Source organism: Heterocephalus glaber, unplaced genomic scaffold (assembly GCF_053883595.1).
Source record: "Heterocephalus glaber isolate CG9 unplaced genomic scaffold, H.glaber_assembly_v1.0 deba00001666, whole genome shotgun sequence".
NCBI classification, from domain to species: domain Eukaryota; kingdom Metazoa; phylum Chordata; class Mammalia; order Rodentia; family Bathyergidae; genus Heterocephalus; species Heterocephalus glaber.
This window is the reverse complement of record NW_028258406.1, coordinates 22,263,808-22,289,684: the sequence shown is the minus strand read 5'-3', so window position 1 is coordinate 22,289,684 and position 25,877 is coordinate 22,263,808. Positions and strand designations below refer to the sequence as shown.

Genomic DNA, 25,877 nt, shown 5'->3' with positions numbered 1-25,877 from the left:
CCCTCGTCCTGGGTAGGAAGGATTAATATAGTGAAAATGGCCATACTTCCAAAACTGCTATATAGATTTAATGCAATTCCAATTGAGATCCCAGCAGCATACTTCAAAGACCTCGAGAAAACAATCCAAAAATTCATTTGGAGCAAGAAGAGACCCAGAATAGCAAAAGCAATTCTAGGTAACAGAGACATGGCAGGGGGTATCACAATCCCCAACCTGCAACTCTACTACAAAGCTACTGTGATAAAAACAGCATGGTACTGGCAAAGAAACGGGCTTGAGGACCAGTGGAACAGATTAGAAGATGCAGAAACAACGCCAGACACACTCAGCCATCTCATCTTTGACAAAGGAGCCAAACACCCTCATGGAGGAAAGATAGATTCTTTAATAAATGGTGCTGGAGAAACTGGGTTTCAACTTGCCAAAGACTAAAACTAGACCTATATCTCTCACCATGCACTAAACTCAAATCAAAATGGATTAAACATCTAAACATTAACACAGAAACGCTGAATCGGCTGGAAGAGATGTTAGGTAGAACTCTTGAAGACAACGGTATAGGAAAAGATTTTATGAACAAAACCTCAGTTGCCCGTGAACTAGCACAAACAATCAACAAATGGGATCTCTTCTTACTAAAAAGCTTCTGCACAGCAAGAGAATCCACCAACAGAGTGAAGAGAAGACCCACAATGTGGGAAAAAATTTTTACCTGCTGTTCCTCAGACAAGGGTCTACTATCTAGAAATCTATAAAGAGCTTAAAAAGTTCAGACCTCCCAAATTTAAAGACCCAATCCAAAAATGGGCATCTGAAATGAACAGATATTTCTCAGATAAAGAAGTAGAAATAGCAAATAAATACATGAAAAAATGTTCAACATCACTGGTCATTCAAGAGATGCAAATGAAAACAATGCTGAGATTCCACTTCAGTCCAGAAAGAATGGTTGCTATCACGAAATCAACCAACAACAAATGTTGGCGGGGATGTGGAGAAAGAGGAACCGTGCTCCACTGCTGGTGGGAGTGTAGACTGATGCAACCACTATGGAAATCAGTATGGAGATACCTCGAAGAACTAGGACTGGAAGTCTCATTTGACCCCACTATTCCACTGCTGGGGATCTTCCCCAAAGAATTAAAAGAATCATACCACAGTGATATATGTGTGCCCATGTTCACAGCAGCACAGTTTGTAATAGCTAAAACTTGGAAACAGCCCAAATGCCCATCAACTGGAGACTGGATAAAGAAAATGTGGTTTTTTAATAAAATGGAGTACTACTCAGCCATAAAAAAATGAGAAATTAGAGACATTTATAGCTAAGTGGATGCACATTGAGGCGATACCCTTAAGTGAAATAAATAGGACACACATGAATAAATACCGAATAGTTTCTCTGGTGTGAGAAACTGAAAGTGTAAATAAGGACTAAATGTATAATAGGTAATGTGAAATAGGAAGAAAAGGGGCAAAGGGGAAGGAAGTGGGAGGGCTGGGGAAAGGATAGAAGGGAATGGGATTAATATGAGAAAATGGAAAAATAGGAACAAAATCTTTGTAAATAGGGAGGACTGGAGGGGTTGAAAGGAGGGCTGGGCAAGGGTGAAAAATAAGAACCAAGAGAGACTATGTAAAGGTGCAAATTTCCAATGATGAATGTCATTATATTGTATACCTACAGTGTACCAATGATTAGAATGAATAATCGATAATGCAAAATAGGAAGAAAAGGTCCAAAGGGGTAGGGGTAGTGGGAGGGGCAGGGGAAAGGAAAGAAGGGAAAGGAAAAATGCTGAGAAATGGAAAAAATGGAAATAAAGTCTTTGTAAATAGGGAAGGGTGGAGGGCGTGAAGGGAGGGCTAGGAATGGAGAAAAAATAAGAACCAAGATGGATTATGTAAAGGTACAATTCCCAATGAGAAATGTAATTGTGTTGTATACCTACAATGTACCAATAAAAGAATTTAATACACACACACAAAAAAAGAAGAGGAACCCTCTCTATTGTTCTGAATTATCAAAAGTTGCCCTTACCAATGGAAAAATTCATATTTGCAACTTATATACAAAATAACTCATTTCTGTTCCAGATAGAAAGCATATGAACATATTAATTAACTTTATTTTCAATTTAATTTCCTCAATTTAAGTTAACTATTCCCTTCAGAATAGCCCCAACAAATAAGAAATGGAGACCAATCTGGCCACAAGCTCAGAAACATTCAACTCTTCCTAATAACTCTGGGATAATGTCAAGAAAGGCTGCATGTATTATTAAACACAAAGACCATGAAAGTGTTGTATACAAAATTATTGGATATATCTAATAATCAAAATATTTTACAAATCTGAGAATAAGGAAAATGGTTTATCTTTTGGGCTTCAAAGCAGAGCAAATGTAGGCAGACTTGCCCAAAGCGACTCAACAAATTGGCAGCAAAAATGAAAATAAAATTCCAACTGCCCTAGAACCTAAACATAGGTTCAAACCCACAAATGATTTCAAATACTTCAGTCGAAAGCAATGCATGGGAAAAGGGGGTGAACTTAATGTAAGCAACAGACTATAGCATGTTCAAATTTCATCTCTGTATTCATGTTAACTAAAATGATTCATTTAATGTATTCCTCACTTTATTTCACAAAGACTTTGAAATGGCCTAAAAAAGCATGTATAATAAAATGAAACAATAGAAATAAGCAAAAAAAAAAAAGTCATGATTAAGGAAAATACATAAAAGAACAAAATGAAAATTAAACTAAAGATTTGTTAGAAATCATGAAAATTCCATGTTTCACATTATCCATAAGGACCAAGTATTAGGTCCTTAGAGCTATTATTGCTCCCACCATTTTTTGCCCCCATGATACATGTAGCAAATTTTATCTATATAGTCACTTGAATAAATGGAACAGACTAACCCCTTCCCCTTCATCTTGTTTTCTACACCACACCCTTCCATCAAAATAGAAGGATAAGTGCTCAGGAGACCTCTAATTACTTGGGACCACACTAGTGCATTGCGGCACACAAGTCAGGCAGTCCTGCCTTAAAGAAACCATAAGGTTGCTGGCCCTCATATCTGAAAAATATGCTCCCTCAGTGCTTCTTCAGATGAAGGGGTGCCCTGTACTATGACAGACATAATTACTTTAAAAACAGTATTTCATGTTGATTACATGTCAGTATAAACTGAGGGCACAGTGAAGGAAGGTGTTACTGCAGAGGGCTAACAAAATGTGGAAAAACTCAGAATTCAGATGGATATTCATACTATCCACCACAAACAGTCTTTCTGCCAACCAAGCTTTTGATAAAAACTGGGAAGCAGGCAGTTCAAAATTAGGTGTGTCAGTGAAGACTCAAATTCTTACATCCTACACATTAGCTGAGCAGACAGTCAAAGGGCTGTACTTGGTGAGAGCTGAGGGGCCTGACTGTAATTTCAGACTGGACTCTTCATCCCATCACACCAAGGCAGACAGCTGCACAGGTAACAAAAAGTCATCATATTGCTATGTTTGGTATGGCTATTTATCTGTAACTGCTTTTGAAAAAATGTCTTCTGTTTTGCTTTGGGGACAAATTCATAAACACTTAGGAGCCAAAGTAAATTCCACCCACCTAGCCTAGTCTGACAACAATAGAGCCCACAGTGGTTTTCCAGTTCTCTAACATGCCCCAGCCTGAGGCTCACTTCCTCCAGCCTCCTATTCGCTACATCTTTGGCAGCCAAGGTGACTTATTAGTTCTCCATACACAGGGGAGAAGTTGGCAATAAAAGCCCAGCCATGATACCCAATCCTCAGATAGAGTAAGAATAATCTCCACCATCTGCCACCCTGGTTTTACCCTCAAGATTCCTCCCCGCCTCTCTTTTGTTTGACTCCAGTAGTGGCAAACCTAGTTAGTAAATCTAAAGTACCTCAACCATGAAAATAGGAATGGCTGTGCTTTAACATGCTTTTTCTCTGGAGTGTGATGCAAATATGGTGGTTGAAATAATATCTGTAAGAAGCCTAGAACAAATAATCATATTTATTGCTGCAACTGAAATCTCAACTCAGTATTCTGAGGAAGGCCTCTCTACAGTTTAGAAACTAAGGCAGGGTTGCAGGTGGGCAGACTGTAAACCGATACTGTCATAGGCAATTATGCAGCATCAACTACATTGGATACACCAAGAGAATATTTTGTTTTGAAAGGATATTTGATAAGGAGATGTTCTGATTTTTCACTTGTCCATAAAATCCCCTAGCTTATAAGAAACTACAACGTAAGTCAGCAGTCACACCAAATTCACTCTACAGGGGTTCAGAGTGTAGCTCTGTGGTAGAACATGTGCTGAACAAGACCTTGGGTTCGATCCCCAGCACCATAACAAAATCAAAACAAAAGCTTCAGAGAACAGGGTTTAAAATGGACTTTCTTCAGAAGCCTTTGTTACCATGTCCCCATCATGCTTATTTCCCCTGTCATAACTCTGCCTTCCCCACCAGATTGTGAGCACCATGAAGATGAGGACTGACTACCATACTTAACTATATTCTTAGTCCATTGCAAACTGTGGCTATGAAAGAAATATTCAACATTTGTTGGACAAACTGTATAAAGAAAATAAAGAGGATAAAATATTACTTTCTGCTTTCCTTCTTTATATGCTGTCACTTTTCCCAGACTCTCTTCAGCTCAACACCAAAGTGGCACCAACAAGGCCATGGCTCAGTCCTTTCTCTGTTAAAATCACAGAGAAGCAGAAGAAATTAGCAGATGGGAATAAGGAGTTACACAAGCAAGGCTGGCCTTAGTCAAACATTTGCAGCTACAACTAAAGGAAAGCTATTTGTGCCAACTTAAGCAAATGGGGATATCCAGTAGGACAGGGGAGTCTCTCTCAAACTCAAAGGCTGGCTTGGGGTGGGAGTAGAAGGGAGATTATGAAGAGGAAAACCTTCAGGCCTCACTGCCTGGGCTTTCCCTTCCTGGGGAGGGGAGATGTGCTCTGCTGGTTCATCCTTCCTTTCCAGCAAATCAGCTTTCACTGTCCATCCATTCACACAGTTGGAGCCTCCCAACTTTTGGGTTTATATACACCCAGTTCAACGAGAACAACATTCTAGGCTGAAACTAGCACCTTGTAGACCAAATGCTAAATTCTTGTGAAAACCGTACTGGCCCAGTGGCAAACAGCCTTAACCAGGCACACCTGGTTTTTCCTGGCTTCTTTTCTCTAGGGGAAGGAGATGTTCACAAAGATGAAGGGTGAAGACTTTCTAAAGTGCTAGTGTTTATCAAGAAGTGTCTGCTTTCTCTTGTTTGCCACTCCCCTCAGGTTACTCAGCTTCTTCACACCCTGCCTTTCATGCTGACTGCAGTCAGTTGTCAAACTCAACTTTCACTAATTCTTTCTTACACAATGCCTCCAGCTCTCTTCCCTCCATTACACTTCAAACTCTTCTCAAAGTTACCAAACATCTACTCTTCTGCTGAGAACATGACAAATACTATATTTAAAAGGTATTTTAAACTGCAAATGTTGCCATACACCTATAATCCTAGTAAAGTACTCTGGGAGGCTGAGATAGGAGGATCACAAATTAAAGCCCAGCTTGGGCAGTTTACTGAGTTAGTGAGACCTTGCCTCAAAATAAAAAGGGCTGAAGAAGTAGCTCAGTCCAAAAGCCTTGGGTTCAATCCCCAGGACCTTAAAAGGAGGTAGGGGTATTTTAGTGGACAAAGTAAGCCATATTTCAAATGCTCAGAATATTTTCTTCTATATTTGGAATATTACTATTTACTAGTGTAAACACACAATATGGTTATATCTGCCTTGTGCTGACCATTTTATAACCTCTGGATTTATACACTTTCCTTTTTACTTGTTTTATAATACATGCAACTATTATTTAAGAATGGTAAGTAACCTCTTAACAAAATCTTCTCAGCAAAAAAGACTGCACAACAATCCCCTGGAAACTCAAATCTATTTCAGGTTCTCTAATTGATCAAAGGGTAGTTTACTTTCTTCTGCAATAATATTATGCCTCTCAGGTTAAACAAAGGTTAGATTCTTGTTCAGAGGTTAGTAGTCACTATGTCATGTCAATATATAAGATTCCTAGGAATATAAAAACTAATTTCTGAGCAACTACGAAGAATAGTCTTTTTTTTCTTTTACCTGTGCACCATCAGTGGACATACCCAACACTGAAATTTATAGAAATCATCTTGACCACATATGTACCCTGTTCACCTGCAGATCTCTGGCACCCACATCAGTGGCATGTATACAGTAAGTGTGCCAGCAAATGTTTGCTTCACTAACATGTAAACTTACATCTAGATATTTAAAATCAATACTACATGTACATGAGGCTATACCTGGGTTCATTTAAACATGTATATATAGATCAACAGCATGTTGGCTATAATGTTACAAGGCAAACCTTCTCAAAGTTTATATTCAAATCATCTAGAGATTTTACTGAAATGCAGGTTCGGATTCAGTGGTCCTGGGGTGGAACCCTAGTGCAGCTCTAATCATTTCTTAGGTGATGCTGATTATGCTGGACCACAGACAATGTTTTGAATTGTAAAACAGTCCTTCTTAAACTAGCTTTAGTGTTATGTCATAGGCAAATACACACATAAGTTAGAGGATCCTTTTTCTCAGACCTCATGTTTGATCATTAGGAAAATGGATGATGATGTTCTCCAGGGAAATTACATTTATTAAACTCAACCCTTCTGTAAATATTTATTGATTATCTATGTCAGGTGTAGGAATGACAATAACTTTTAGTCATTCTTATGTAGAGTCTAATTGATGAAACTGCAACAAGAGGCTTCTCCATATTCTTGGTGCTAACCAAATAAAGAGAGCGTTAAAGAGTGATATCAAAATGTATATGTGTGTATGTGTAGGGAAAAGGAAGGGTAAACAATTGCTTAGGGCCCTGTGCCTTCATGAGGTTCCTATTAATGCTCACCACAAGAAGGCTCCTTACCTGCCAACCCTCAGTCCCCACCATTTCACCTTGCTTCTCTGTCTGCGAGCTACAGGTCTCTGGGGCCAACTTCAACTTGCTGGGTGATAGCCCTTCCTGTTCTCTCCTGTTAGATACTGTGTCAAATTTGATGAAGAAGCAAATAAAGGAAAAGCCAGGAAACATCACTTAAAAATTAGGGGGAAAAATCAGAGAATTCTTTCCCTTTCCTTTTTCCTACATTATCATCACTGCCATGGCTTAACAAGATCACATTTCTTTTTAGACCTGTAATGTTGGGCCTAAATCCTATAATGGACTACAATGGAAGCACAATAGTAAAAGGGAAATATAGTAGTCAAAATTCCAAGAAGATTCTTCTTTACAGAAAACGGAGTGAAGATTTGCTTCAACTTTGTGGTTATCATCTATTTACTACAAAATTCTAAAACCATGCAAAGCCCCAAAGATAATTTGAAAATCATTGAAAACCATTACATCCTTAATAATTCATTTGTTTATAAACAGGCAAAATTATTATTACAGTATTCTTCTGCCAGAGGCACAAACTTAATCACATCTATAATTCAGCATTAATTTATCTGGGCTATATATAGTGGCATGTGCTTCTGATACTGGGATATTTATACTAAGAGATGAGGTATACATACGTAGCAAACCAGAGGGAATAAACCCAAACAACAAACCTAGAAGGTTTGTCTAGAGTGCTGAATTTTTTTTTTTTTTTTTGGTACCAGGGATCGAACTTAGGACCTTGAGCTTACGAGGCAAGTGCGGTGCCACTGAGCTAAATCCCCAGCCCTAAGAGTGCCAATTTTAATTAAGATTTGAAGGGAAGGAAGGAAAAAATGTTTAATATAACTGATAATGAATTTAAACAATTTTACACTAAAATAAACATGGAATAAGACTTAATTTTAAAGATAAAACACTAGACTAACAAGAAATTTCCTAATTTGAGGGAAGAGTTACTCACCTTTAAAGAAACTTCTGCCAGGAGACAGTTTAAGAAACACTCCTGTCTTTTTTTTTCTTTCCAGTATATTTGGATGATTCATTATCTATCAGTGAGTGCAAGGACATATTTCTCCAATAAGATCTTGGGGAAATAAGATCTACTTCTAATTACAATGTTTTAATGCTAAGCAAATTCTTTTGAAAACTGAATGTCCAATGCTGAATGTCCTAACTTGAATAAATGCTATATCAATAATACAAAGACATATTTACAAAATGGGCAAAATTTTGAATTGTCTAAAGACATATTTTCCAAAATAGTTAAACAAAAAGTTGAGAACAAGAAGACTGTTGCAATCAGACAGCCTATGTGCTATAGTCCTTTTTCATTAATTTTATTCAGAAACTATGAATACACAGTCAATTTCAGAACAATTTTATTTTAAATAGAAACCCTTAGAAAATATAAAATGATTTAAAATGGCACTTGTCATTATAATAAGATTCCCCACCTTTAAACCTTCCTACTCAAGAAGAAAACAGAGAGAAGGCAATCTGAGAAGGAAGCGGAATTGGAATAGAGGTCTGGTTTGCAGGACAGAGACCTAGATACTTACAGGGCATTGCATGGTATATGCTTGGCCAATACTGTCCGCTGTCTCTCTTTAACCAAACACGAACTGTCCTACAACAGAAGAAAATACGTGCATGAAACACAGTATTTTAGTCATGGAAGAATAGTGAGATATATAAAACAAACTTAACATTGTATATATATTGTACCTTAACTACATATAATAGTTATGTAGCTTCATCATACATAGCTACTACATATACCTCTCTAAAAATCCTAGTCCTTAAATTTAAAGCTTTTGTACTTAGAAGTGCATATCTTCCTCGTGTGTGTGTACGTATACACACATCTAATTGTGACAGCATTAGAAAATTATTTTTATTGTTGTTTTGCATTTCCAAGTGTATGATCATTGCTCTTATCTGCTAGTAGTTTCCTGAGGAACCACTAGATCTTACTAATAAAGTAAGATCAAATAAACTAGTAAGTGGCATCTAACCCTAAGGGAATTACACAGTAAGAGCATAATCATACAAGCCAGACACCTATCCTAAGGGACAGTTTTTCCTAACATGATCAGGCAATGGTAAGCTCTGAGAATCAGATCTTCTGATTTAGTGGACTGGCCAGGGGACCCCTGTGGAACAGGTATTCCTGAAGCAAAGGATGAAGTGCCAGGCCAGCAGGCTGAATACAGACAAGGCACCCAACAGAAAGAGAATAGAAGCCAAAGACACTGAACTAGCTGGGGACCCACAGCAGTTTCTAACCATCCAGAAGGGCCAACCATGAGTTACACTGGCCATGCCATCTGCAGCATGTACCAGCAAGGCAAACATATCAAGCAGGCTAAGGAACATTACTCTAGAGACCAGAGGAAATAATCCACATCAAATTAAAGGAAACAATCAAGTTTCCCACAACCAGGAGATCATAGAGATCACACACCTTGTCCCACATCCTTAAGCCACCCTTGGAGTAAAACGCAGATCCAGGCTGAGCACTTATCTCAGAGGGTTGGATACCTAAAAAAACTAAGTCATCAGCTTTAAATTGTGTTGGATCCTTCCCCTATCTAATCAGTGCGTTTCTTTTTTCTTTTTTCTTTTTTTTTGGTACCAGGGATCGAACTAACTCGGGAACTCGGGTCCTTGAGCTTGCGCAGCAGGCGGGCAAAACCACTGAGCTAAATCCCCGGCCCTAATCAGCGAGTTTCTTATAAACACAGTCATACTTTGTTACTTGAATGCTTTAAAATTTGCTGAATTTGGCAGGGATTTAGCTCAATGGTGCATGCTGCAGCCTGCCTCACAATCGCAAGGTCCCGAGTTTGATCCCGGTACCAAAAAATAAATAAATAAGTAAAATAAAATTCGCTGAATTTGGAACTCCATGCATTTTGATTCAAAAAATCTGTCCAGTGCTAGTCATTTGTTTAATACCTGACATGATACACAAGCTAGAACTTGTATAACTGCCTCTTGGCTTACTACCCTTTCCACTCAAAATAACTGGTTTGATACCTATAGTTTTTGGTACGTGTGCCTTCTGGTAACAATGATTAGTACCTAGGTACCACTCCAGAAGAGAAACACTAGATCAACTACATACACAATAAAGAAATGCCACTATCTGTGCACAACCCCAAGTAGTGAAGTAATGCTAGTGGTTATAAAAACATTACCCCTAAAAATCAGACACAAGAATGGTCACTTTCACCACTGTGATCCAACATTGTTGGAAGTCCTAGCCAGGGTAAGCAGACAAATAATAAAAAGCATCCAGGTTGGAAAGGAAGAAGTAAAACTACTTCTGTCTGTAGATGACATAATTCTACTATATGGAAAATCCTAAAGTAATTCACATGAGCATACCCAAAAAAGCCCTACTAAAACTAAGAAATAAATTGAGCAAAATTACAAGGTACAAGATCAGCAAACAAAACCTAGTAGTATTTCTACTGGGAACAGAAACACAACAGGCACTTCTAAAGAAAGAACAGCTGCCAAAACATCTTAATATATACATTTAATCCTCACTGAATACAAACCTTCTAAACCAATTTGCATTAGGGGCACCTGATAAATGTTTACATCGAAAAATAAAATTACATAAAAATGTTATTTTACCTCCTGTGATACTGCAGCAGTTTATGAAAGAAAAAAAAGATAGTGCATCCTAGAGATAAAAAGTACCATTTGGATAGCTAGGAATTCCCTAAATAAATGTAAATTTACAACGAAACATTTAGAAATTTGAAATTTTTTGAAAATTGTATTTAAAAGGCGTAACACAAAAAGCTTTTTTTAAAAAGCAAAATATTTATTGGTGCATTTTAGATATACATAATGATAACATTCATAGGGAATTTGTACCTGCACATGAACTTTTAATAGTAACAGAAAATCTTTTCCTTGAAAAAATTTCCACAAAATAACTGTGGCCGAAGGTGCACCTCAGCTTGTGCTTAGTTTGTGAAAGACCCTGGATTTGATGGGGGGGTGAGAGGGGGGAAAGAGAACGCCTATAATCCCAGCACTCAAGAGGCTGAGGCAGAAGGACTGCCACAAGTTCAAGGCCAGCCTAGACTACATATTGAATTCAACACGACTCTATCTCAAAAAACAAACAAACAAACAAAAACCAAAAAAAATTTGAGCCAGTAGAGGTTAGTGTATTGGGGAAGATGCACGCATACCTGCTGAAATGCAGGTGAGTGTCTATTCAACATACAAAGCCCCACGTTCTTAGAAACTCAACAGGGTTGGAATTAGGCAGTACTGGACCAAGTATGGAGTCTAGATTTAGGCAGTGCCAGAGAAAGCTTTTTTTTTTTTTGGTACCGGGGATCAAACTCGGGGCCTTGTGCTTGCAAAGCAGGCAGCGGAACCAGAGGTAAATCCCCAGCTCCTGAGAAGGCATTTTAGAGAAGAGAGACTAGAAATTCAGGATGAACCGCAGAAGGTGAAGCAGGGATGGGAGCATGTTCTTGTTGGTGGACCACTAGGGGAGAGGAAAGAACAAGTAGCCATAGTGAGAAACAGACCTGGTCAAAGGAGCACGCAAAGGCCACTGGGGGCCTTTTGGGCTGTGCAGAAGAGCATGGATTTTGCTTTGAAGGCAATGGGAGCCACTGATAATTAAAGAGCCAATCACAAAATCATATTTGTTTATTTATTTGTGTAGAGACAGGAAAGGCCTGGTTACTCTGGAGTAATGGGTTTGGAGGATGTGGCCTCTAAACCCAGGCAAAAATGGCAAGAGGACTGAGGATATAGCTCAATACCCAACATGCAGGAAGTTCTGGGTTCAATCCCCAGTACAAAAAAGAAAAAAGAGGCCCTAAAAATGTTAGCAAATTTTGGAGCATTCAAAAAGTTAAATATGAGGCTTGGACACTGATTGGATGTGATGTGCAAGGTGGTACAATTCACCAACAAGTGATTCTGGTAAAAGGCATGTGGAATTCATTCTTGAATATGCGAATCTGAGGACAATCTACTCAAGGCTGTTGTGGAATGAACTACCTACCTGGAGTTCAGGAAAGAGATCTGAGCTGAAAATTAAGATTTGGGAAACACAGCACTTAAATAGTAGATATTAGTGAATAAGAAGAAATGCAGGCCAGCAGCAAACCCTTGAACAGCATCAATAGTCAAGGGGTGTAGAGAGGCCATATAGTGGGCCAAAGAGACATAACAGTCCTTCTCCATCCAGAGGCAGAATGTGTCCTGGTTTGGGGTACAGAAAGTAAGGTCATTATCATAAATATACCTAAGAACTGAACCAAATTCATTGTGAAAATGTGCCTACAATAAAATACTATCTATGTAGGTCACTTTCCTGGGAGAAAAGAGAAGGTGGGGGATGGCGACAAACACTATACCACAGGTTGCTAAGCTACTGAGTAAAATAAGACAGAGCATCTATCCATGTTGAAATCCAGGCTTTTAAAAATGTGCCCTAGAATGATGCAACCTTCATTAGTTACCATAGTGATGAGCTTCATTTCTCAAGGGACAATTGTTATTTTTGCCACCAATGAAGTAACTTGGGGTGAGGGGTACGGTGAATCCCACTGTTTGGAAGATGAATTTCTAGGGAATACTTCTCTAATAAATTACACACAGTAACAATAATATAAACAAAAGGAACCAGCCCCCAGCAATCTGCAAACTAACAGAAAAAGTTTGTACAACAGGGTGTCGTCAACGCGGGTTTTCTGGGTAGTTTTTAACAGTGACTGGTTTGAAGGGGAGAAGGTGCTTCTAATGCAGAGAATGCTGCAGGGATTCTTAGAAAAAAATACTTGATTATCCCCCCAAGCTTATTTCTATTACTAGATTTCTCTGATTACTGCATTGTTCTCAATAAATGCATTCAGATCACTTTTAGTACGTAAGTGAAACCCAGTCTTCTACAATTCCCTGTGTGCCTTTGGTAGCTAGGGTTTCTCCATGGATTGACAGAACTGCTATGTATAAACTGCCAGCACAATGACAGCCAGGGGTTTAAACTACAGGGGCTCAAGCTGGGTGGGTCCAGCCTCTACTCACAGCTCCCTTCAATTGTTCAAATTAGTCCCTGCTACAACAGACAAAAACAACTTCGCTGAATCACAGACACCTGGGTTTTTTTCTTCTCAAAGTTATAGTAATCCCATAAACAGCAGCTGGAAAAGAGGTGTGTCTGTTCTATCTCAACTCCTTGGGCTTTTAATAGTATTCCTGCTGTAAAAACATTTACAACCCCTTTGGTCATTTTCAGTCATGTGCACTTGGCTAGGTGTGCTTATGACAGCCATCTAGCCAGGTGTGCTTATGTCAGCAATCTCCCCTCTGCATTTTAACCAGCTGGCTTGCTTGTGGGCTCTCTCTCTCTCTGTTCCTCTTTCTCCCTCTCCCTCCTTCTCTCCCTCTCTGCCTTCTTTTCTCTTTTCAGTCCAGAGGACTGAACCCTCAGTTTCATGCATGCTAGGCAAGTACTCTACCACTAAGCTACATCTGACCCCTACTGCCCCACCCCCGATTTTTCTTGAGGCAAGGTCTCTTAGAGTTGCCTCTAAATCCAAAGCCTGTGAAAACCTTTACAACTCAGAATTTACAAAATCGCAATCAAGTGACATTATTTTCAGGTATTCTTAATGGACAGACAAGAGTTTCAAAATGAGGTTGAATAGACTCATATACAATGAATATAATGTCAGACATTACAAATACAAAAAGAGAAAGAAGTCCTCAAAAGGCCTTTAGTTCTGAGCAGTTTTATTAGCATAAGCACTATTCTGTGTCTGTGAACAGTGTTCTCGCATTGTGGACTTATTTTTATACATTTTGTTTCTTGAGTTGTAATTTAACTTTTAGTGGTTAAGCACAGCTTCCTATCCTGTAGAGCTGTGGGCTTTTGACTTCCCAGACTCTCTCCCTCTCATCAAAGTTATGTGCATATCTCTTCCTTATTCAAAAATCAAATCACTCCCTGTGGGGCCTCCAAGAGTCCTCGGGCAAAACTAAGCTCCAGGATCACACTGTACCTGGCACAAATCCGTATTAGGACACATCAAGTTAGCTGTTAACACTAGTTATCAAGTCCATCTTCCCATGAGACAATGAATACTTTGAGGACTTTTCAAATTTTGATCTTTGAATGTTTTTTATCTTTTATTCGTAACAATATCTTCAATATTTACATTTTCATAACATCTAGTACTTAGCACAGAGGAGATGCTTTTAAAAAAGGTCCAATAAATATATAAAAGAAAGGGAACAGGAAATAAAGGAGAAAAATGAGCACATTCTCAGTGCAAAGGGGGTAGGGAGGAACATGGAAGAATCACTAGAAGCAATGTACCAGAGGATTAGAGGCTGACAGGATCCTGGCTGTTCCCATTGGCAATGCCACCTGCTCCTCAGCCAGCATTCCTCACAGGCAAAAAGAACTGTGAGTCTAAACCTCATACTGTCAGCCTAAGCAATTCAACAGTATGTGAGTGCTTGTCAGTATCATCAAGTAGGAAGAATTTGGATGATATCATTAGAGAAATAATGTATATTTAAATAATAATAAATATTATTCCTATAGCCTGCTACAGAGGCAGGAATAGGGCAGGCATAGGACAGATGCTCAGGAGGGAATTCACAGAGCAGTAAACAGACAGAGCAGTGACTCAGTGGCTACCCCTGGCTGCTTCTGCTCTGAATTTGCAGGTGGACTAACTGCTCTCCTTCCAGGGTAGTCAATCACCTCACCTCAAAACCACAGCAGAAATGGGGGGCGGGGGGGATTGTTTAATGGGTACAGAGTCTCTTTTTGAGATGAAGAAAAAATTCTGAAAGTGGACAGTAGTGGTGGTTGTACATTTTTGTGAATATACTTAAAGTCACTGAACCATATACTTAAAATGCCTAAAATACTATTTTGTTTCATATTTGCCATTATAAAATTATTTTTTTTAAAAAACAGAAAACATTCCACCTGCCATGCACGCGCAAGGTCCCAAGTTTGATCCCTACTTAAAAAAAAAACCCCAAAAACAAACAAAAAACCCCAGCAGAAAGTCTATTTCTCTATTTTTATAGAATTGACAAAGACATAATTAGAAGACAGCTATGGGGTTGGGAATATAGCTCAATAGGAGAGAGCTTGTCTAGCATGTATGAGACCTTGAGTTTGATCCTTAGTACTGCAAAATAGAAACAAAAACAAAAACAAAACCAAAACAAATAAAAACAGCTGCAGACATAATGGCTGGCCCTGGAGCTGGTCTGCAAAAGGCATCCTGGCTGAGAATTCTGAAAAGAATTCACTTGTCCACTACAGTAGGGTAGGCCAGCAGGGTACCTACCCAGCATTCAAACTCAACTGAAACTTAGGGTTTAGAGGAATTAGAATTAGAATCAACATCCTATGAAAGAAGAACAAAGGAGAGTTTCTGAACCACGTCTGAATGGGTTACATAATAAAAAAGGATGTTTTCAAAAGACTGTTTGACAAGAGTGAATAACTTAGATTAGGGAGAAAAAAGTTAGAACCTAGTATAGTACTCAACATGTTAGAGTACATGGCCCCAAGGAAGAAGAGAGGGAGAGCCCAGTCCCTATACATCTCTAAGAAGGAAGTGAAGGAAGGGGAAGGAGCACAAAGTGGCTGTAACCTTTGTAATCTGGAGTCACATTTCCAAAACATGCTGTTGACCCATATATTTAAAACAAGAAAAGGCATCACAACATCAGATAACTTTTTTAAGAAACCGAAAATTTTAAAATCTCATTGATTTCCATTAGGGTGTCAAAACAGACATTCTGAAAGATGTTCTGGATCAAACGAATCAAACTGTCAAGTAAAAAATGAAGTACAATTTCTTTTTGTTATTTTTAAACATCAGCAACTTACTTAAAAACAAGTAATCTGCAGATCCCCCAAACTAACTATTAAGAACATCTATCACTCAAGTTTTTAACCTTAAGAGCTCCTTGTTGAACCCTGAAGATCCCAAGTACCTACTTTAATGCACATGTTGTCTGGGATACAGAAGTAAAGACTTAGGTTCTGATAAAGGTGAGGAATCTAATCTAGTTAGGCAGAGAGTTCAAAGGCTTAGTGTGAGAGTGAATGAGAAATAAATTCCTCCATGAAGAGGACAGCAAGGGAAAATGTCTGAAAAGGAAGAGGAAAGGGAAGAAAAAAGGGAGGGGGAGAAGGAGGGAGGGAAGAGGAGGAGGAAGAGGAGGAAGAGGAAGAAGCTATCTTCTATGAACTGACCCTTATGAAAGACTGAGTCATCTAATAACTGTATCATCTAAAAAGTCTAAGATGTAGAGCTTAATTCCCCCACTCTGCATCCCAGGGGTTGAACCCAGAGGCTCATGTGTGTTAAGTATGTGCTCTCCAGCAGAGCTACCTTTCTAGTCCTAAAATTTATTTAAAGAAAACCCTAGCACCCTACCCAACAAGGGGAAGAGAAAGCAAGTATATGAGACAAGATTGGCAAAGGTATTAATTGAAGCAAGGTGAAAAATAAATCACTATTTTTGTGTGCTGCATATGTTTAAAATTGTCCAAAATAAGTTATTTTTGAAAGTATTAGGCAAGAGATGGAGGGAGGGAGTCAGAAGTGGAGGGAAAGGGGATGGAGAAAAAAAAAAGAACTTAAGGGAGGAAAATGATGAAAACAGAGTTTTGGCAAATGGAAAGGGGACCAAGAGTCAAAGTAGCAAGGAGAGGAGGAGTAGGGGATGAAGAAAAAGAAGAAGAGAACCTATGCCCTAACACTCAGATGGAAGCTGCTGTCCTGCTGTCTGCTGTCTTCTAGGGCTCCAGAGAACTTCGGCCTAATGCCAGGAATCTTTCCAGGAGGTGAAGTGCAGTGTCTGTTCCAGAGGTAGGGGGTTCTGGGCTGCCTTACCACCGCTCCCAGGGCAGAGGAGGTGAGCCGCAGGGACTCCAACAGCACTGGGCCCCTCCAGTCGAAATGAGAACAAACATAAACAAGTCTAAAAACCAGACTTGCAGATCATCTACAGCAAAGCCAAAGGGAAATGAGATGGAACACTGATACTCAACCACCTGGACTCCCTGAACTGGCAACAAAAGAGGATCTGGAAAAAATGAAATGAGAAGTAATTTCTCAGATAAGAGCAGAGATTGTGCTGATAGTGTAAGACATGATTAATAAATCTATAGAGAGGAGCTGAGGAACATGATGGAATCCCAACATAGGAAACAAACGGAATCCATAAAACAGATGCAAACAGATTTCCAGGAGATTAAAAACTCCATTGAAAGTCTATGCAGCAGAATGAGCCAATGTGAGGACAGAATTTCAGATATAGAAGATAAAATTGCAATTAGTGACCGGAAAAAGAAATATCGCTTCAAAGTTGTAAGGGACCACGAGAAATCAATCCAGCAGCTGCTAGACAATACAAAGAACAATAACATAAGGCTGACTGGAGTCAATGAAGAAACAGGAGAGAGGGCAGACGAAAAAAAAGCTGTTCACAGAAGTAATGGAAGAAAACTTCCCAAGGAGGGGAAAAGAACTTGACATATAGATAAGTGAGGCATATAGGACTCCAAATAGCCTTGATCAAAAAAAAATCTACACATAGGCATATAATTGTTAAGATTCCAGAAACCCAACAGAAGAACAAAATTCCACAAGCAGATACTGAGAAGAAACAAATCACATAAAAAAAGAAAGCTCATCAGAATCACAGCAGACTTTCAATGTAAGCCCTCAATCAAGGAAAGAAGAGCTTGGAGTGATGAATTCCAAGCCCTAAAGGAAAACAGCCTCCAATCCAGGCTGACTGACGTACCCTGCAACATTATCTTTCAAAATGGATGGAGAAATAAGATACGTTGATGAAAGAGCACCTTAGGTACTTCATGAATACCAAACCAGCACTCCAAAATATTTTACACAATATCGTAGGAAAAGACAATGAGGATCATAACCCCAGGAATCCCACCAGAATGAATCCATCGGGCATGGGAAGAAACTAAACGCAAAGGGGGAGAATCTAACAAAAAGAAAAGGTCATGACAATGATAAGTCAATACATGTAAGTTATAACCATCAATGTTAATGGTCTCAATTCACCAATCAAAAGAAATAGAATGACAGAATGGGTCAAGAAGCAAAATCGAACAATATGCTGCATACAACAAACACACTAAATTCAAAACGAAATTCATAGACTGAAAGTTAAAGGGTGGAAAACAATACTCCATGTGACGGGAACCGAAAAAAAAGCAGGAATAGCTATCATCTTTGCAGATCAAGTGGATTTCAAACCAACACTGATGAAGAGAGACAAAGAAGGACACTACATCCTTGTAAAGGGAACAATCCCACAAGAAGAGATGACTATCACAAATATATATGCACCAAACGCTAATGCGCCCAACTTTATAAAACAACTACTAACAGACATGAAAAGTCATCTAAGCACTAATACAATAGTAGTGGGGGACCTCAATAGCCCCACTGTCACAAATAGATCAACTAGACAAAAAAATAAGTAATGAAAGAGTAGAACTAAAACGAACACTTGAACAAATGAAATTAACAGATGTTTACAGAGTATTCCACTCTGCAAAATCAGACTACACATTCTTTTCAACTACACACGGGTCATTCTCCAAAACAGACCATATACTTGCTCACAGAACATGTTTAAGTAAGTGCAAAGGAATTGAAGTTATCCCCTGTATTTAATCTGAACATACTGTGATGAAATTGGAAATCAATAGCAAAAGAAACTGGAAAAATTTCATAAACACATGGAAATTGAACAACACACTTCTGAATAACCAATGAGTCACAGAGGAAATTAAAGAAGAAATCTGATAGTTCCTTCAATTAAATGACAATGACAATACAACATATCGGAATCTATGGGACACAATGAAAGCAGTATTATGAGAGAAATTGATAGCAGTGAATATGCATATTTGGAAAAAACAGCAAGCCCAATTAAACAACCTGATGCTGAACCTCAAGCTTCTAGAAAAAGAAGAGCAGGACAAACCTGAAGCTTATGCAAGGGAGGAAATTATAAAGATCAGAGCAGAAATCAATGCCATGGACACTAAGAGAACAATACAAAAAATTAATGAAGCCAAGAGTTGGTTCTTCGAAAGAATAAACAAAATTGACAAACACTTACCCAACCTTATGAGAAAATGGAGAGAAAAGGCCCAGATCCATGCATTAGGAATGAAAAGGATGAAATTATAACGGACCCAGGAGAAATCCAGAGGATCACCAAAACCTACTTTGAAAACCTGTACACCAATAAGATGGAACACATAGAAAAAGTGGACAGATTCCTAGATACATATGAATTACCAAAGTTGAATGAAGAAGACCTACAAATTCTAAACAACCCAATACCAATCAATGAAATTGAAAACATAATTAAAAACTTACCAACTAAGAAAAGCCCGAGTCCTGATTGCTTCACCGCTGAATTCTACAAGACATTTAGAGAAGAACTACTGCCAGTACTGTTTAAATGCTTCGATGAAACAGAAAGGAAAGCAATACTCCCAAATTCATTCCTGGAAGCAAGCATCACCTTGATCCCCAAAGCTGAGAAAGACCCAAATGAAAAAGAGAACTATAGGCCAATCTCACTAATGAACATAGATGCAAAAATCCTTAATACGATACTGGTAAATAGTGTGTAGAAGATTATACACCCTGACCAAGCGGGATTCATCCCAGGGATGCAGGGATGATTTCACATATGCAATGTAATACACTGTATCAATAGAGCCAAGGACAAAAACCATATGATCATCTCAATAGACGCAGAAAAGGCATCTGACAAAATCCAACATGCATTTATGATAAAAACCATACAAAAAATTGGAATAGACGGTCTCTACCTCAGTCTGATAAAAGCCATCTACGGAAAACCAACAGCCAATATCATACTAAATGGTCAAAAACTGAAATCCTTCACACTAAAATCAGGAGCAAGACAAGGATGTCCAGTATCACCACTCTTGTTCAATATAGTTTTGGAAACACTAGCCATGACAATTAGACGAGAAAGAAATAAAAGGAATAAAGATAGGAAATGAAGAAGTCAAATTGTCATTATTTGCAGATGACATGATACTCTGTATCGAAGACCCCAAGAACTCCACAAAAAGTCTTCTAGACTTAATAACCAAATTCAGTCAAGTAGCTGGTTACAAGCTCAACACACAAAAATCAATAGCTTTCCTCTACACCAATGACAGACTCACTGAGAGAGAAATAGGGCAAATAATTCCTTTCACAATAGCATCCAAAAAACTGAAATACCTAGGAATCATGCTAACAAAAGAAATCAAAGACCTCTTCTCTGAAAACCATGGCACTCTGAAAAGAGAGATTGAAGATGATACCAGAAAATGGACAGACATCCCCTCGTCCTGGGTAGGAAGGATTAATATAGTGAAAATGGCCATACTTCCAAAACTGCTATATAGATTTAATGCAATTCCAATTGAGATCCCAGCAGCATACTTCAAAGACCTCGAGAAAACAATCCAAAAATTCATTTGGAGCAAGAAGAGACCCAGAATAGCAAAAGCAATTCTAGGTAACAGAGACATGGCAGGGGGTATCACAATCCCCAACCTGCAACTCTACTACAAAGCTACTGTGATAAAAACAGCATGGTACTGGCAAAGAAACAGGCTTGAGGACCAGTGGAACAGACTAGAAGATGCAGAAACAACGCCAGACACACTCAGCCATCTCATCTTTGACAAAGGAGCCAAACACCCTCATGGAGGAAAGATAGATTCTTTAATAAATGGTGCTGGAGAAACTGGGTTTCAACTTGCCAAAGACTAAAACTAGACCTATATCTCTCACCATGCACTAAACTCAAATCAAAATGGATTAAACATCTAAACATTAAAACAGAAACGCTGAATCGGCTGGAAGAGATGTTAGGTAGAACTCTTGAAGACAACGGTGTAGGAAAAGGTTTTATGAACAAAACCTCAGTTGGCCATGAACTAGCACAAACAATCAACAGGTGGGATCTCTTCTTATTGAAAAGCTTCTGCACAGCAAGAGAAACTACCAGCAGTGTGAAGAGACAACCCACAACGTGGGAAAAAATTTTAACATGCTGTTCCTCAGACAAAGGCCTACTATCTCAAATCTATAAAGAGCTTAAAAAGATCAGACCTCCCAAACTTAAAGACCCAATCCAAAAATGGGCATCTGAAACGAACAGATATTTCTCAAAGAAGCAGAAATAGCAAATAAATATATGAAAAAATGTTCAGCATCATTGGTCATTCGAGAGATGCAAATGAAAACAATGCTGAGATTCCACCTCACTCCAGAAAGAATGGCTGCTATCGTGAAATCAACCAATAACAAATGCTGGTGGGGCTGTGGCAAAAGAGGAACACTGCTCCACCGCTGCTGGGAGTGTAGGCTGGTGCAACCACTGTGGAAATCAGTATGGAGATACCTCAAAGGACTAGGACTGGAAGTCCCATTTTACCCAGCTATTCCCCTGCTGGATATCCTCCCAAAAGAATTAAAAGAATCATACCACTGTGATATATGTACACCCATGTTCATAGCAGCACATTTTGTAGTATTTAAAACTTGGAAGCAGCCCAATTGCCCATCAACTGGAGACTGGGTAAAGAAAATGTGATTTTTGTAAAATATGGAGTACTACTCACCCATCAAAAATGAGAAATTTAGACATATATATCTAAATGGATGCACATTCAGGCAATACTCTTAAGTGAAATAAATAGGACACACATGTTTAAATACCAAATATTCTCTCTAGTGTGAGAAACTGAAAGTGTTAATAAGGACTAAAAGGTGTAATAGATAATGTGAAATAGGAAGAAAAGAGACAAAGGGAAATGGAAAGTGGGAGGGGTAGGGGAAAGGAAAGAAGGGAATGGAATTAATGTAAGAAAATGAAAAAATGGAAACAAAGTCTTTGTAAACAGGGAGGGATGGAGGGATTGAAGGGAGGGCAGGAGAAGGGGGAAAAATAACCAAGAGAGATTATGTAAAGGTACAAATTTCCAATGATGAATGTCATTATATTGTATACCTAAAATGTACCAATAAAATAATATTTTTAAAAAGAAGAAAAATAAGATGTATTAAGTACATACACCAACTCCCCATGATAAATGTAATCATTATGTACTGCACATGTGAAGTAATAAAAAATTAAGCTCTTGATGCACATATATATAAAGTCTCTTGAGAGCAGAAGAAATTATGAATAAAGGAACAGTAGTGGATATTAGTTCATGTTGTACTAAATACTTGTCATCTACTTAGCAATTTGAATTGGTTTAATATCTTTTGTTGACATCAATAAACCGCTCACAGGTGAAACACCTTTTTACTTCTAGATAAATTCTGTGTCCCTAAAGAGAATGAAGAACCTTGAATAATAAGGAATGCTTTAAAAACTTTGACCATTTAAGGTCAGTATGCCCAAATGTTAAGAAATTTGTACAGTATCAGAAATTTGTACATAATCCTGCGAGAAAAAATTTATGCTTCTCATGTCAAATATTCTCAATATATTTATATTACTCAAATACTTGTTAATGATAAAAGAGACAATTGGATATAGATTCCAATTAAAGACCGCAGAGTGGAGGGAAATGTCTATTTCTGCAGCATTTATACAGATTTCCTTACATTTTCCTCATTACTGAGAAACACTAAATGGTATAAAATAATTCAGATTCTGTATTAAATGATCTACATTATTTTGAACAATCACCTACTCTCTTTTAAGACAAAAGATAAGCACTTAAAAAAAAAAAAAATCATAGACGAGGAAGACGCCGAATCACCCCGCTGCAGACAGGCAGGTCTGCCCACACCCTGCCGAGGTCCCCAGTCGCTCGGAAAACACGCCTAATCAGCCCGCTGCAGACAGGCAGGTCTGTGCACGCCCTACCAAGGTCCTGAGTCACGCGGAAACTCCTAATCAGCCCGCTGCAGACAGGCAGGTCTGTGCACGCCCTACCGAGGTCCTGAGTCACAAGGAAGACGCCGAATCAGCCCGCTGCAGACAGGCAGGTCTGTGCATGCCCTACCGAGGTCCTGAGTCGCGCGGAAGACACCGAATCACCCCGCTGCAGACAGGCAGCTACCTGATTCCACATTACGAAGGCGCAGAGGACACCGGACCACCAGACCAAGGTACTGAGTCCCACTGTTCCCGGCACAGAGGTAGGGGCTTCTGAGCCATTGCCCCACTGCTCCTGGTCCAGAGGAAGGGGCTTCCAGGCCACCATCCCTCCCGCTGCTCCCAGCCCAGAGGAAAGGGCTTTTGGGCCACCTTCTGTCCCGCTGCTCCCAGCTCACAGGAAAGGGCTTTTGGGTCACCATCCCTACCGCTGCTCCCGGCCCCTGTCCCACCTCACCCAGCTCAGAGGAGGTAATCCGGGCAGGCGCTAACAGCACCCCGCCCAAGTCGAAATGAGAAAACACATAAATAAGTCTCAAAACCAGATTTCCAGATCACCTACAGCAACCCCAAAGGGAAATGAGATGGAACACTCTGATACTCAACCACCTGGACCCACTGAACTGGCAACAAAAGGGGATCTGGAAAAAATGAAATCAGAAATAATTTCTCACATAATAGGAGAAACTGTGCCCTTAGTGCAAGACATGATTAATAAATCTAGAGAGGAGCTCAGGAACATGATGGAATCCCAACATAAGAAAGAAATGGAATCCATAAAACAGATGAAAATAGATTTCCAGGACATGAAAAACTCCATTGAAAGTCTACACAGCAGAATGAGCCAGTGTGAGGACAGAATTCCAGATATAGAAGATAAGATTGCAATTAGTGACCAGGAAAAGAAAAACTGCTTCAAAATTATAAGGCAACATGAGAAATCAATCCAGCAGCTGCTAGATGATGCAAAAAAGAATAACATAAGACTGATTGGGCTCAATGAAGAAACAGGAGAGAGTGCAGATGACATAAAAAATCTCTTCACAGAAATAATGGCAGAAAACATCCCAAGCAGGGGAAAAGAGCTTGACATACAGATAAGTGAGCCATATAGGACTCCAAATAGCCTTGATCAAAAAAACTCTACACATAGGCATGTAATTGTTAAGATTCCAGAAACACAACAGAAGAACAAAGTTCTCCAAGCAGTCAGAGAAAAGAAACAAATCACATACAAAGGAAAGCCCATCAGAATCGCAGCAGACTTCTCAACACAAACCATCAAGGCAAGAAGAGCTTGGAGTGACATATTCCAAGCCCTAAAAGAAAACAGCCTCTAAACCAGATTGATGTACCCTGCAAAACTATCTTTCAAAATGGATGGAGAAATAAGATATTTTCATGACAAAGAGCACCTTAGGAACTTCGTGAGTACCAAACCAGCACTCCAAAGAATTTTACACAATAGCCTAGGAACAGACATTGAGGATCACAACCCCAGGAAGCAAAGCAGAATGAACCCATCTGGCATGACAAGAAATTAAATGTAAAGGGGGAGAACCCAACAAAAAGAAAAAGTCATGGCAATGACAAGTCAATATGTTTCAGTTATAACCATCAACATTAATGGTCTCAATTCACCAATCAAAAGAAATAGACTGGCAGAATGGGTCAAGAAGCAAAATCCAACAATATGCTGCATACAAGAAACACACTTAATTCAAAAGGAAACTCATAGACTGAAACTTAAAGGGTGGAAAACAATACTGCATGCGATGGGAACCCCAAAAAAAGCAGGAGTAGCTATCCTCTTGGCAGATCAAGTAGATTTCAAACCAACACTGATGAAGAGAGATGAAGAAGGACACTACATCCTTGTAAAGGGAAGAATCCAAGAGGAAGACATGACAATCATAAATATCTATGCACCAAACACTAGTGCACCCAACTATATAAAACAAATACTAACGGACATGAAAAGCCATATATGCACTAACACAATTGTAGTGGGGGACCTCAACACCCCATTGTCACAAATAGACAGATCAACTAGACTAAAAATAAGTAATGAAATACTAGAACTCAATCGAACTCTTGAACAAATGAACTTAAAAGATGTTTACAGTCTTGCACCCCACAAAATCAGAATACACATTCTTCTCAGCTGCACATGGGTCATTCTCCAAAATAGACCACATACTCGCACATAGAACATGTTTAAGTAAGTGCAAAGGAATTGAAGTTATCCCCTGTATATTATCAGACCATAGTGCGATGAAATTGGAGATCCATAGCAAAAGAAACTCAAAAAATTTCATAAACACGTGGAAATTGAACAACACACTTCTGAATAACCAATGGGTCACAGAGGAAATTAAAGAAGAAATCAGACAGTTCCTTCAATTAAATGACAACGACAATACAACATATCGGAATCTATGGGACACAATGAAAGCAGTCTTACAAGGGAAATTCATAGCAGTGAAGACGCATATTAGGAAAACAGAACGAGCCCAATTAAACAACCTGATGCTGAACCTCAAGCTTCTAGAAAAAGAAGAGCAAGACTACCCCAAAGCTCATACAGGGAAGAAATTATAAAGATCAGAGGAGAAATCAATGCAATGGAGACTAAGAGAATGATACAAAAAATCAATGAAGCCAAGAGTTGGTTCTTTGAAAGAATCAACAAAATTGACAAACCTTTAGTCAACCTTGTCAGAAAAAGGAAAGAAAAGGCCCAAATCCATGCAATTAGGAATGAAAAGGGTGAAACTACAACAGACCCAGCAGAAATCCAGATGATCATCAATACCTACTTCCAGAACCTATACGCCAATAAGAT

General features: G+C 38.9%; 1 protein-coding gene across 5 annotated transcripts in view; it reads right to left on the bottom strand.

Moving 5' to 3' along the window:
• Positions 1 to 25,877, bottom strand: part of Wdfy2 (WD repeat and FYVE domain containing 2) — a 186,046-nt gene that overhangs the window by 101,429 nt on the left and 58,740 nt on the right. For 4 of the 5 annotated variants that reach the window (XR_002394643.2, XM_013072017.3, XM_021257813.2 and 1 more), the window contains one exon: positions 8,593 to 8,660. Coding sequence is in view for 3 of the 5 variants with exons in the window: in XM_021257813.2 (XP_021113472.1) it covers positions 8,593 to 8,660 (68 nt within the window). In the remaining 2 variants the exon portion in view is untranslated. Of the gene's footprint in view, positions 1 to 4,649; positions 4,746 to 8,592; positions 8,661 to 25,877 lie in introns of those variants that run through there. The other variant, XM_087197365.1, reaches the window with a different exon arrangement.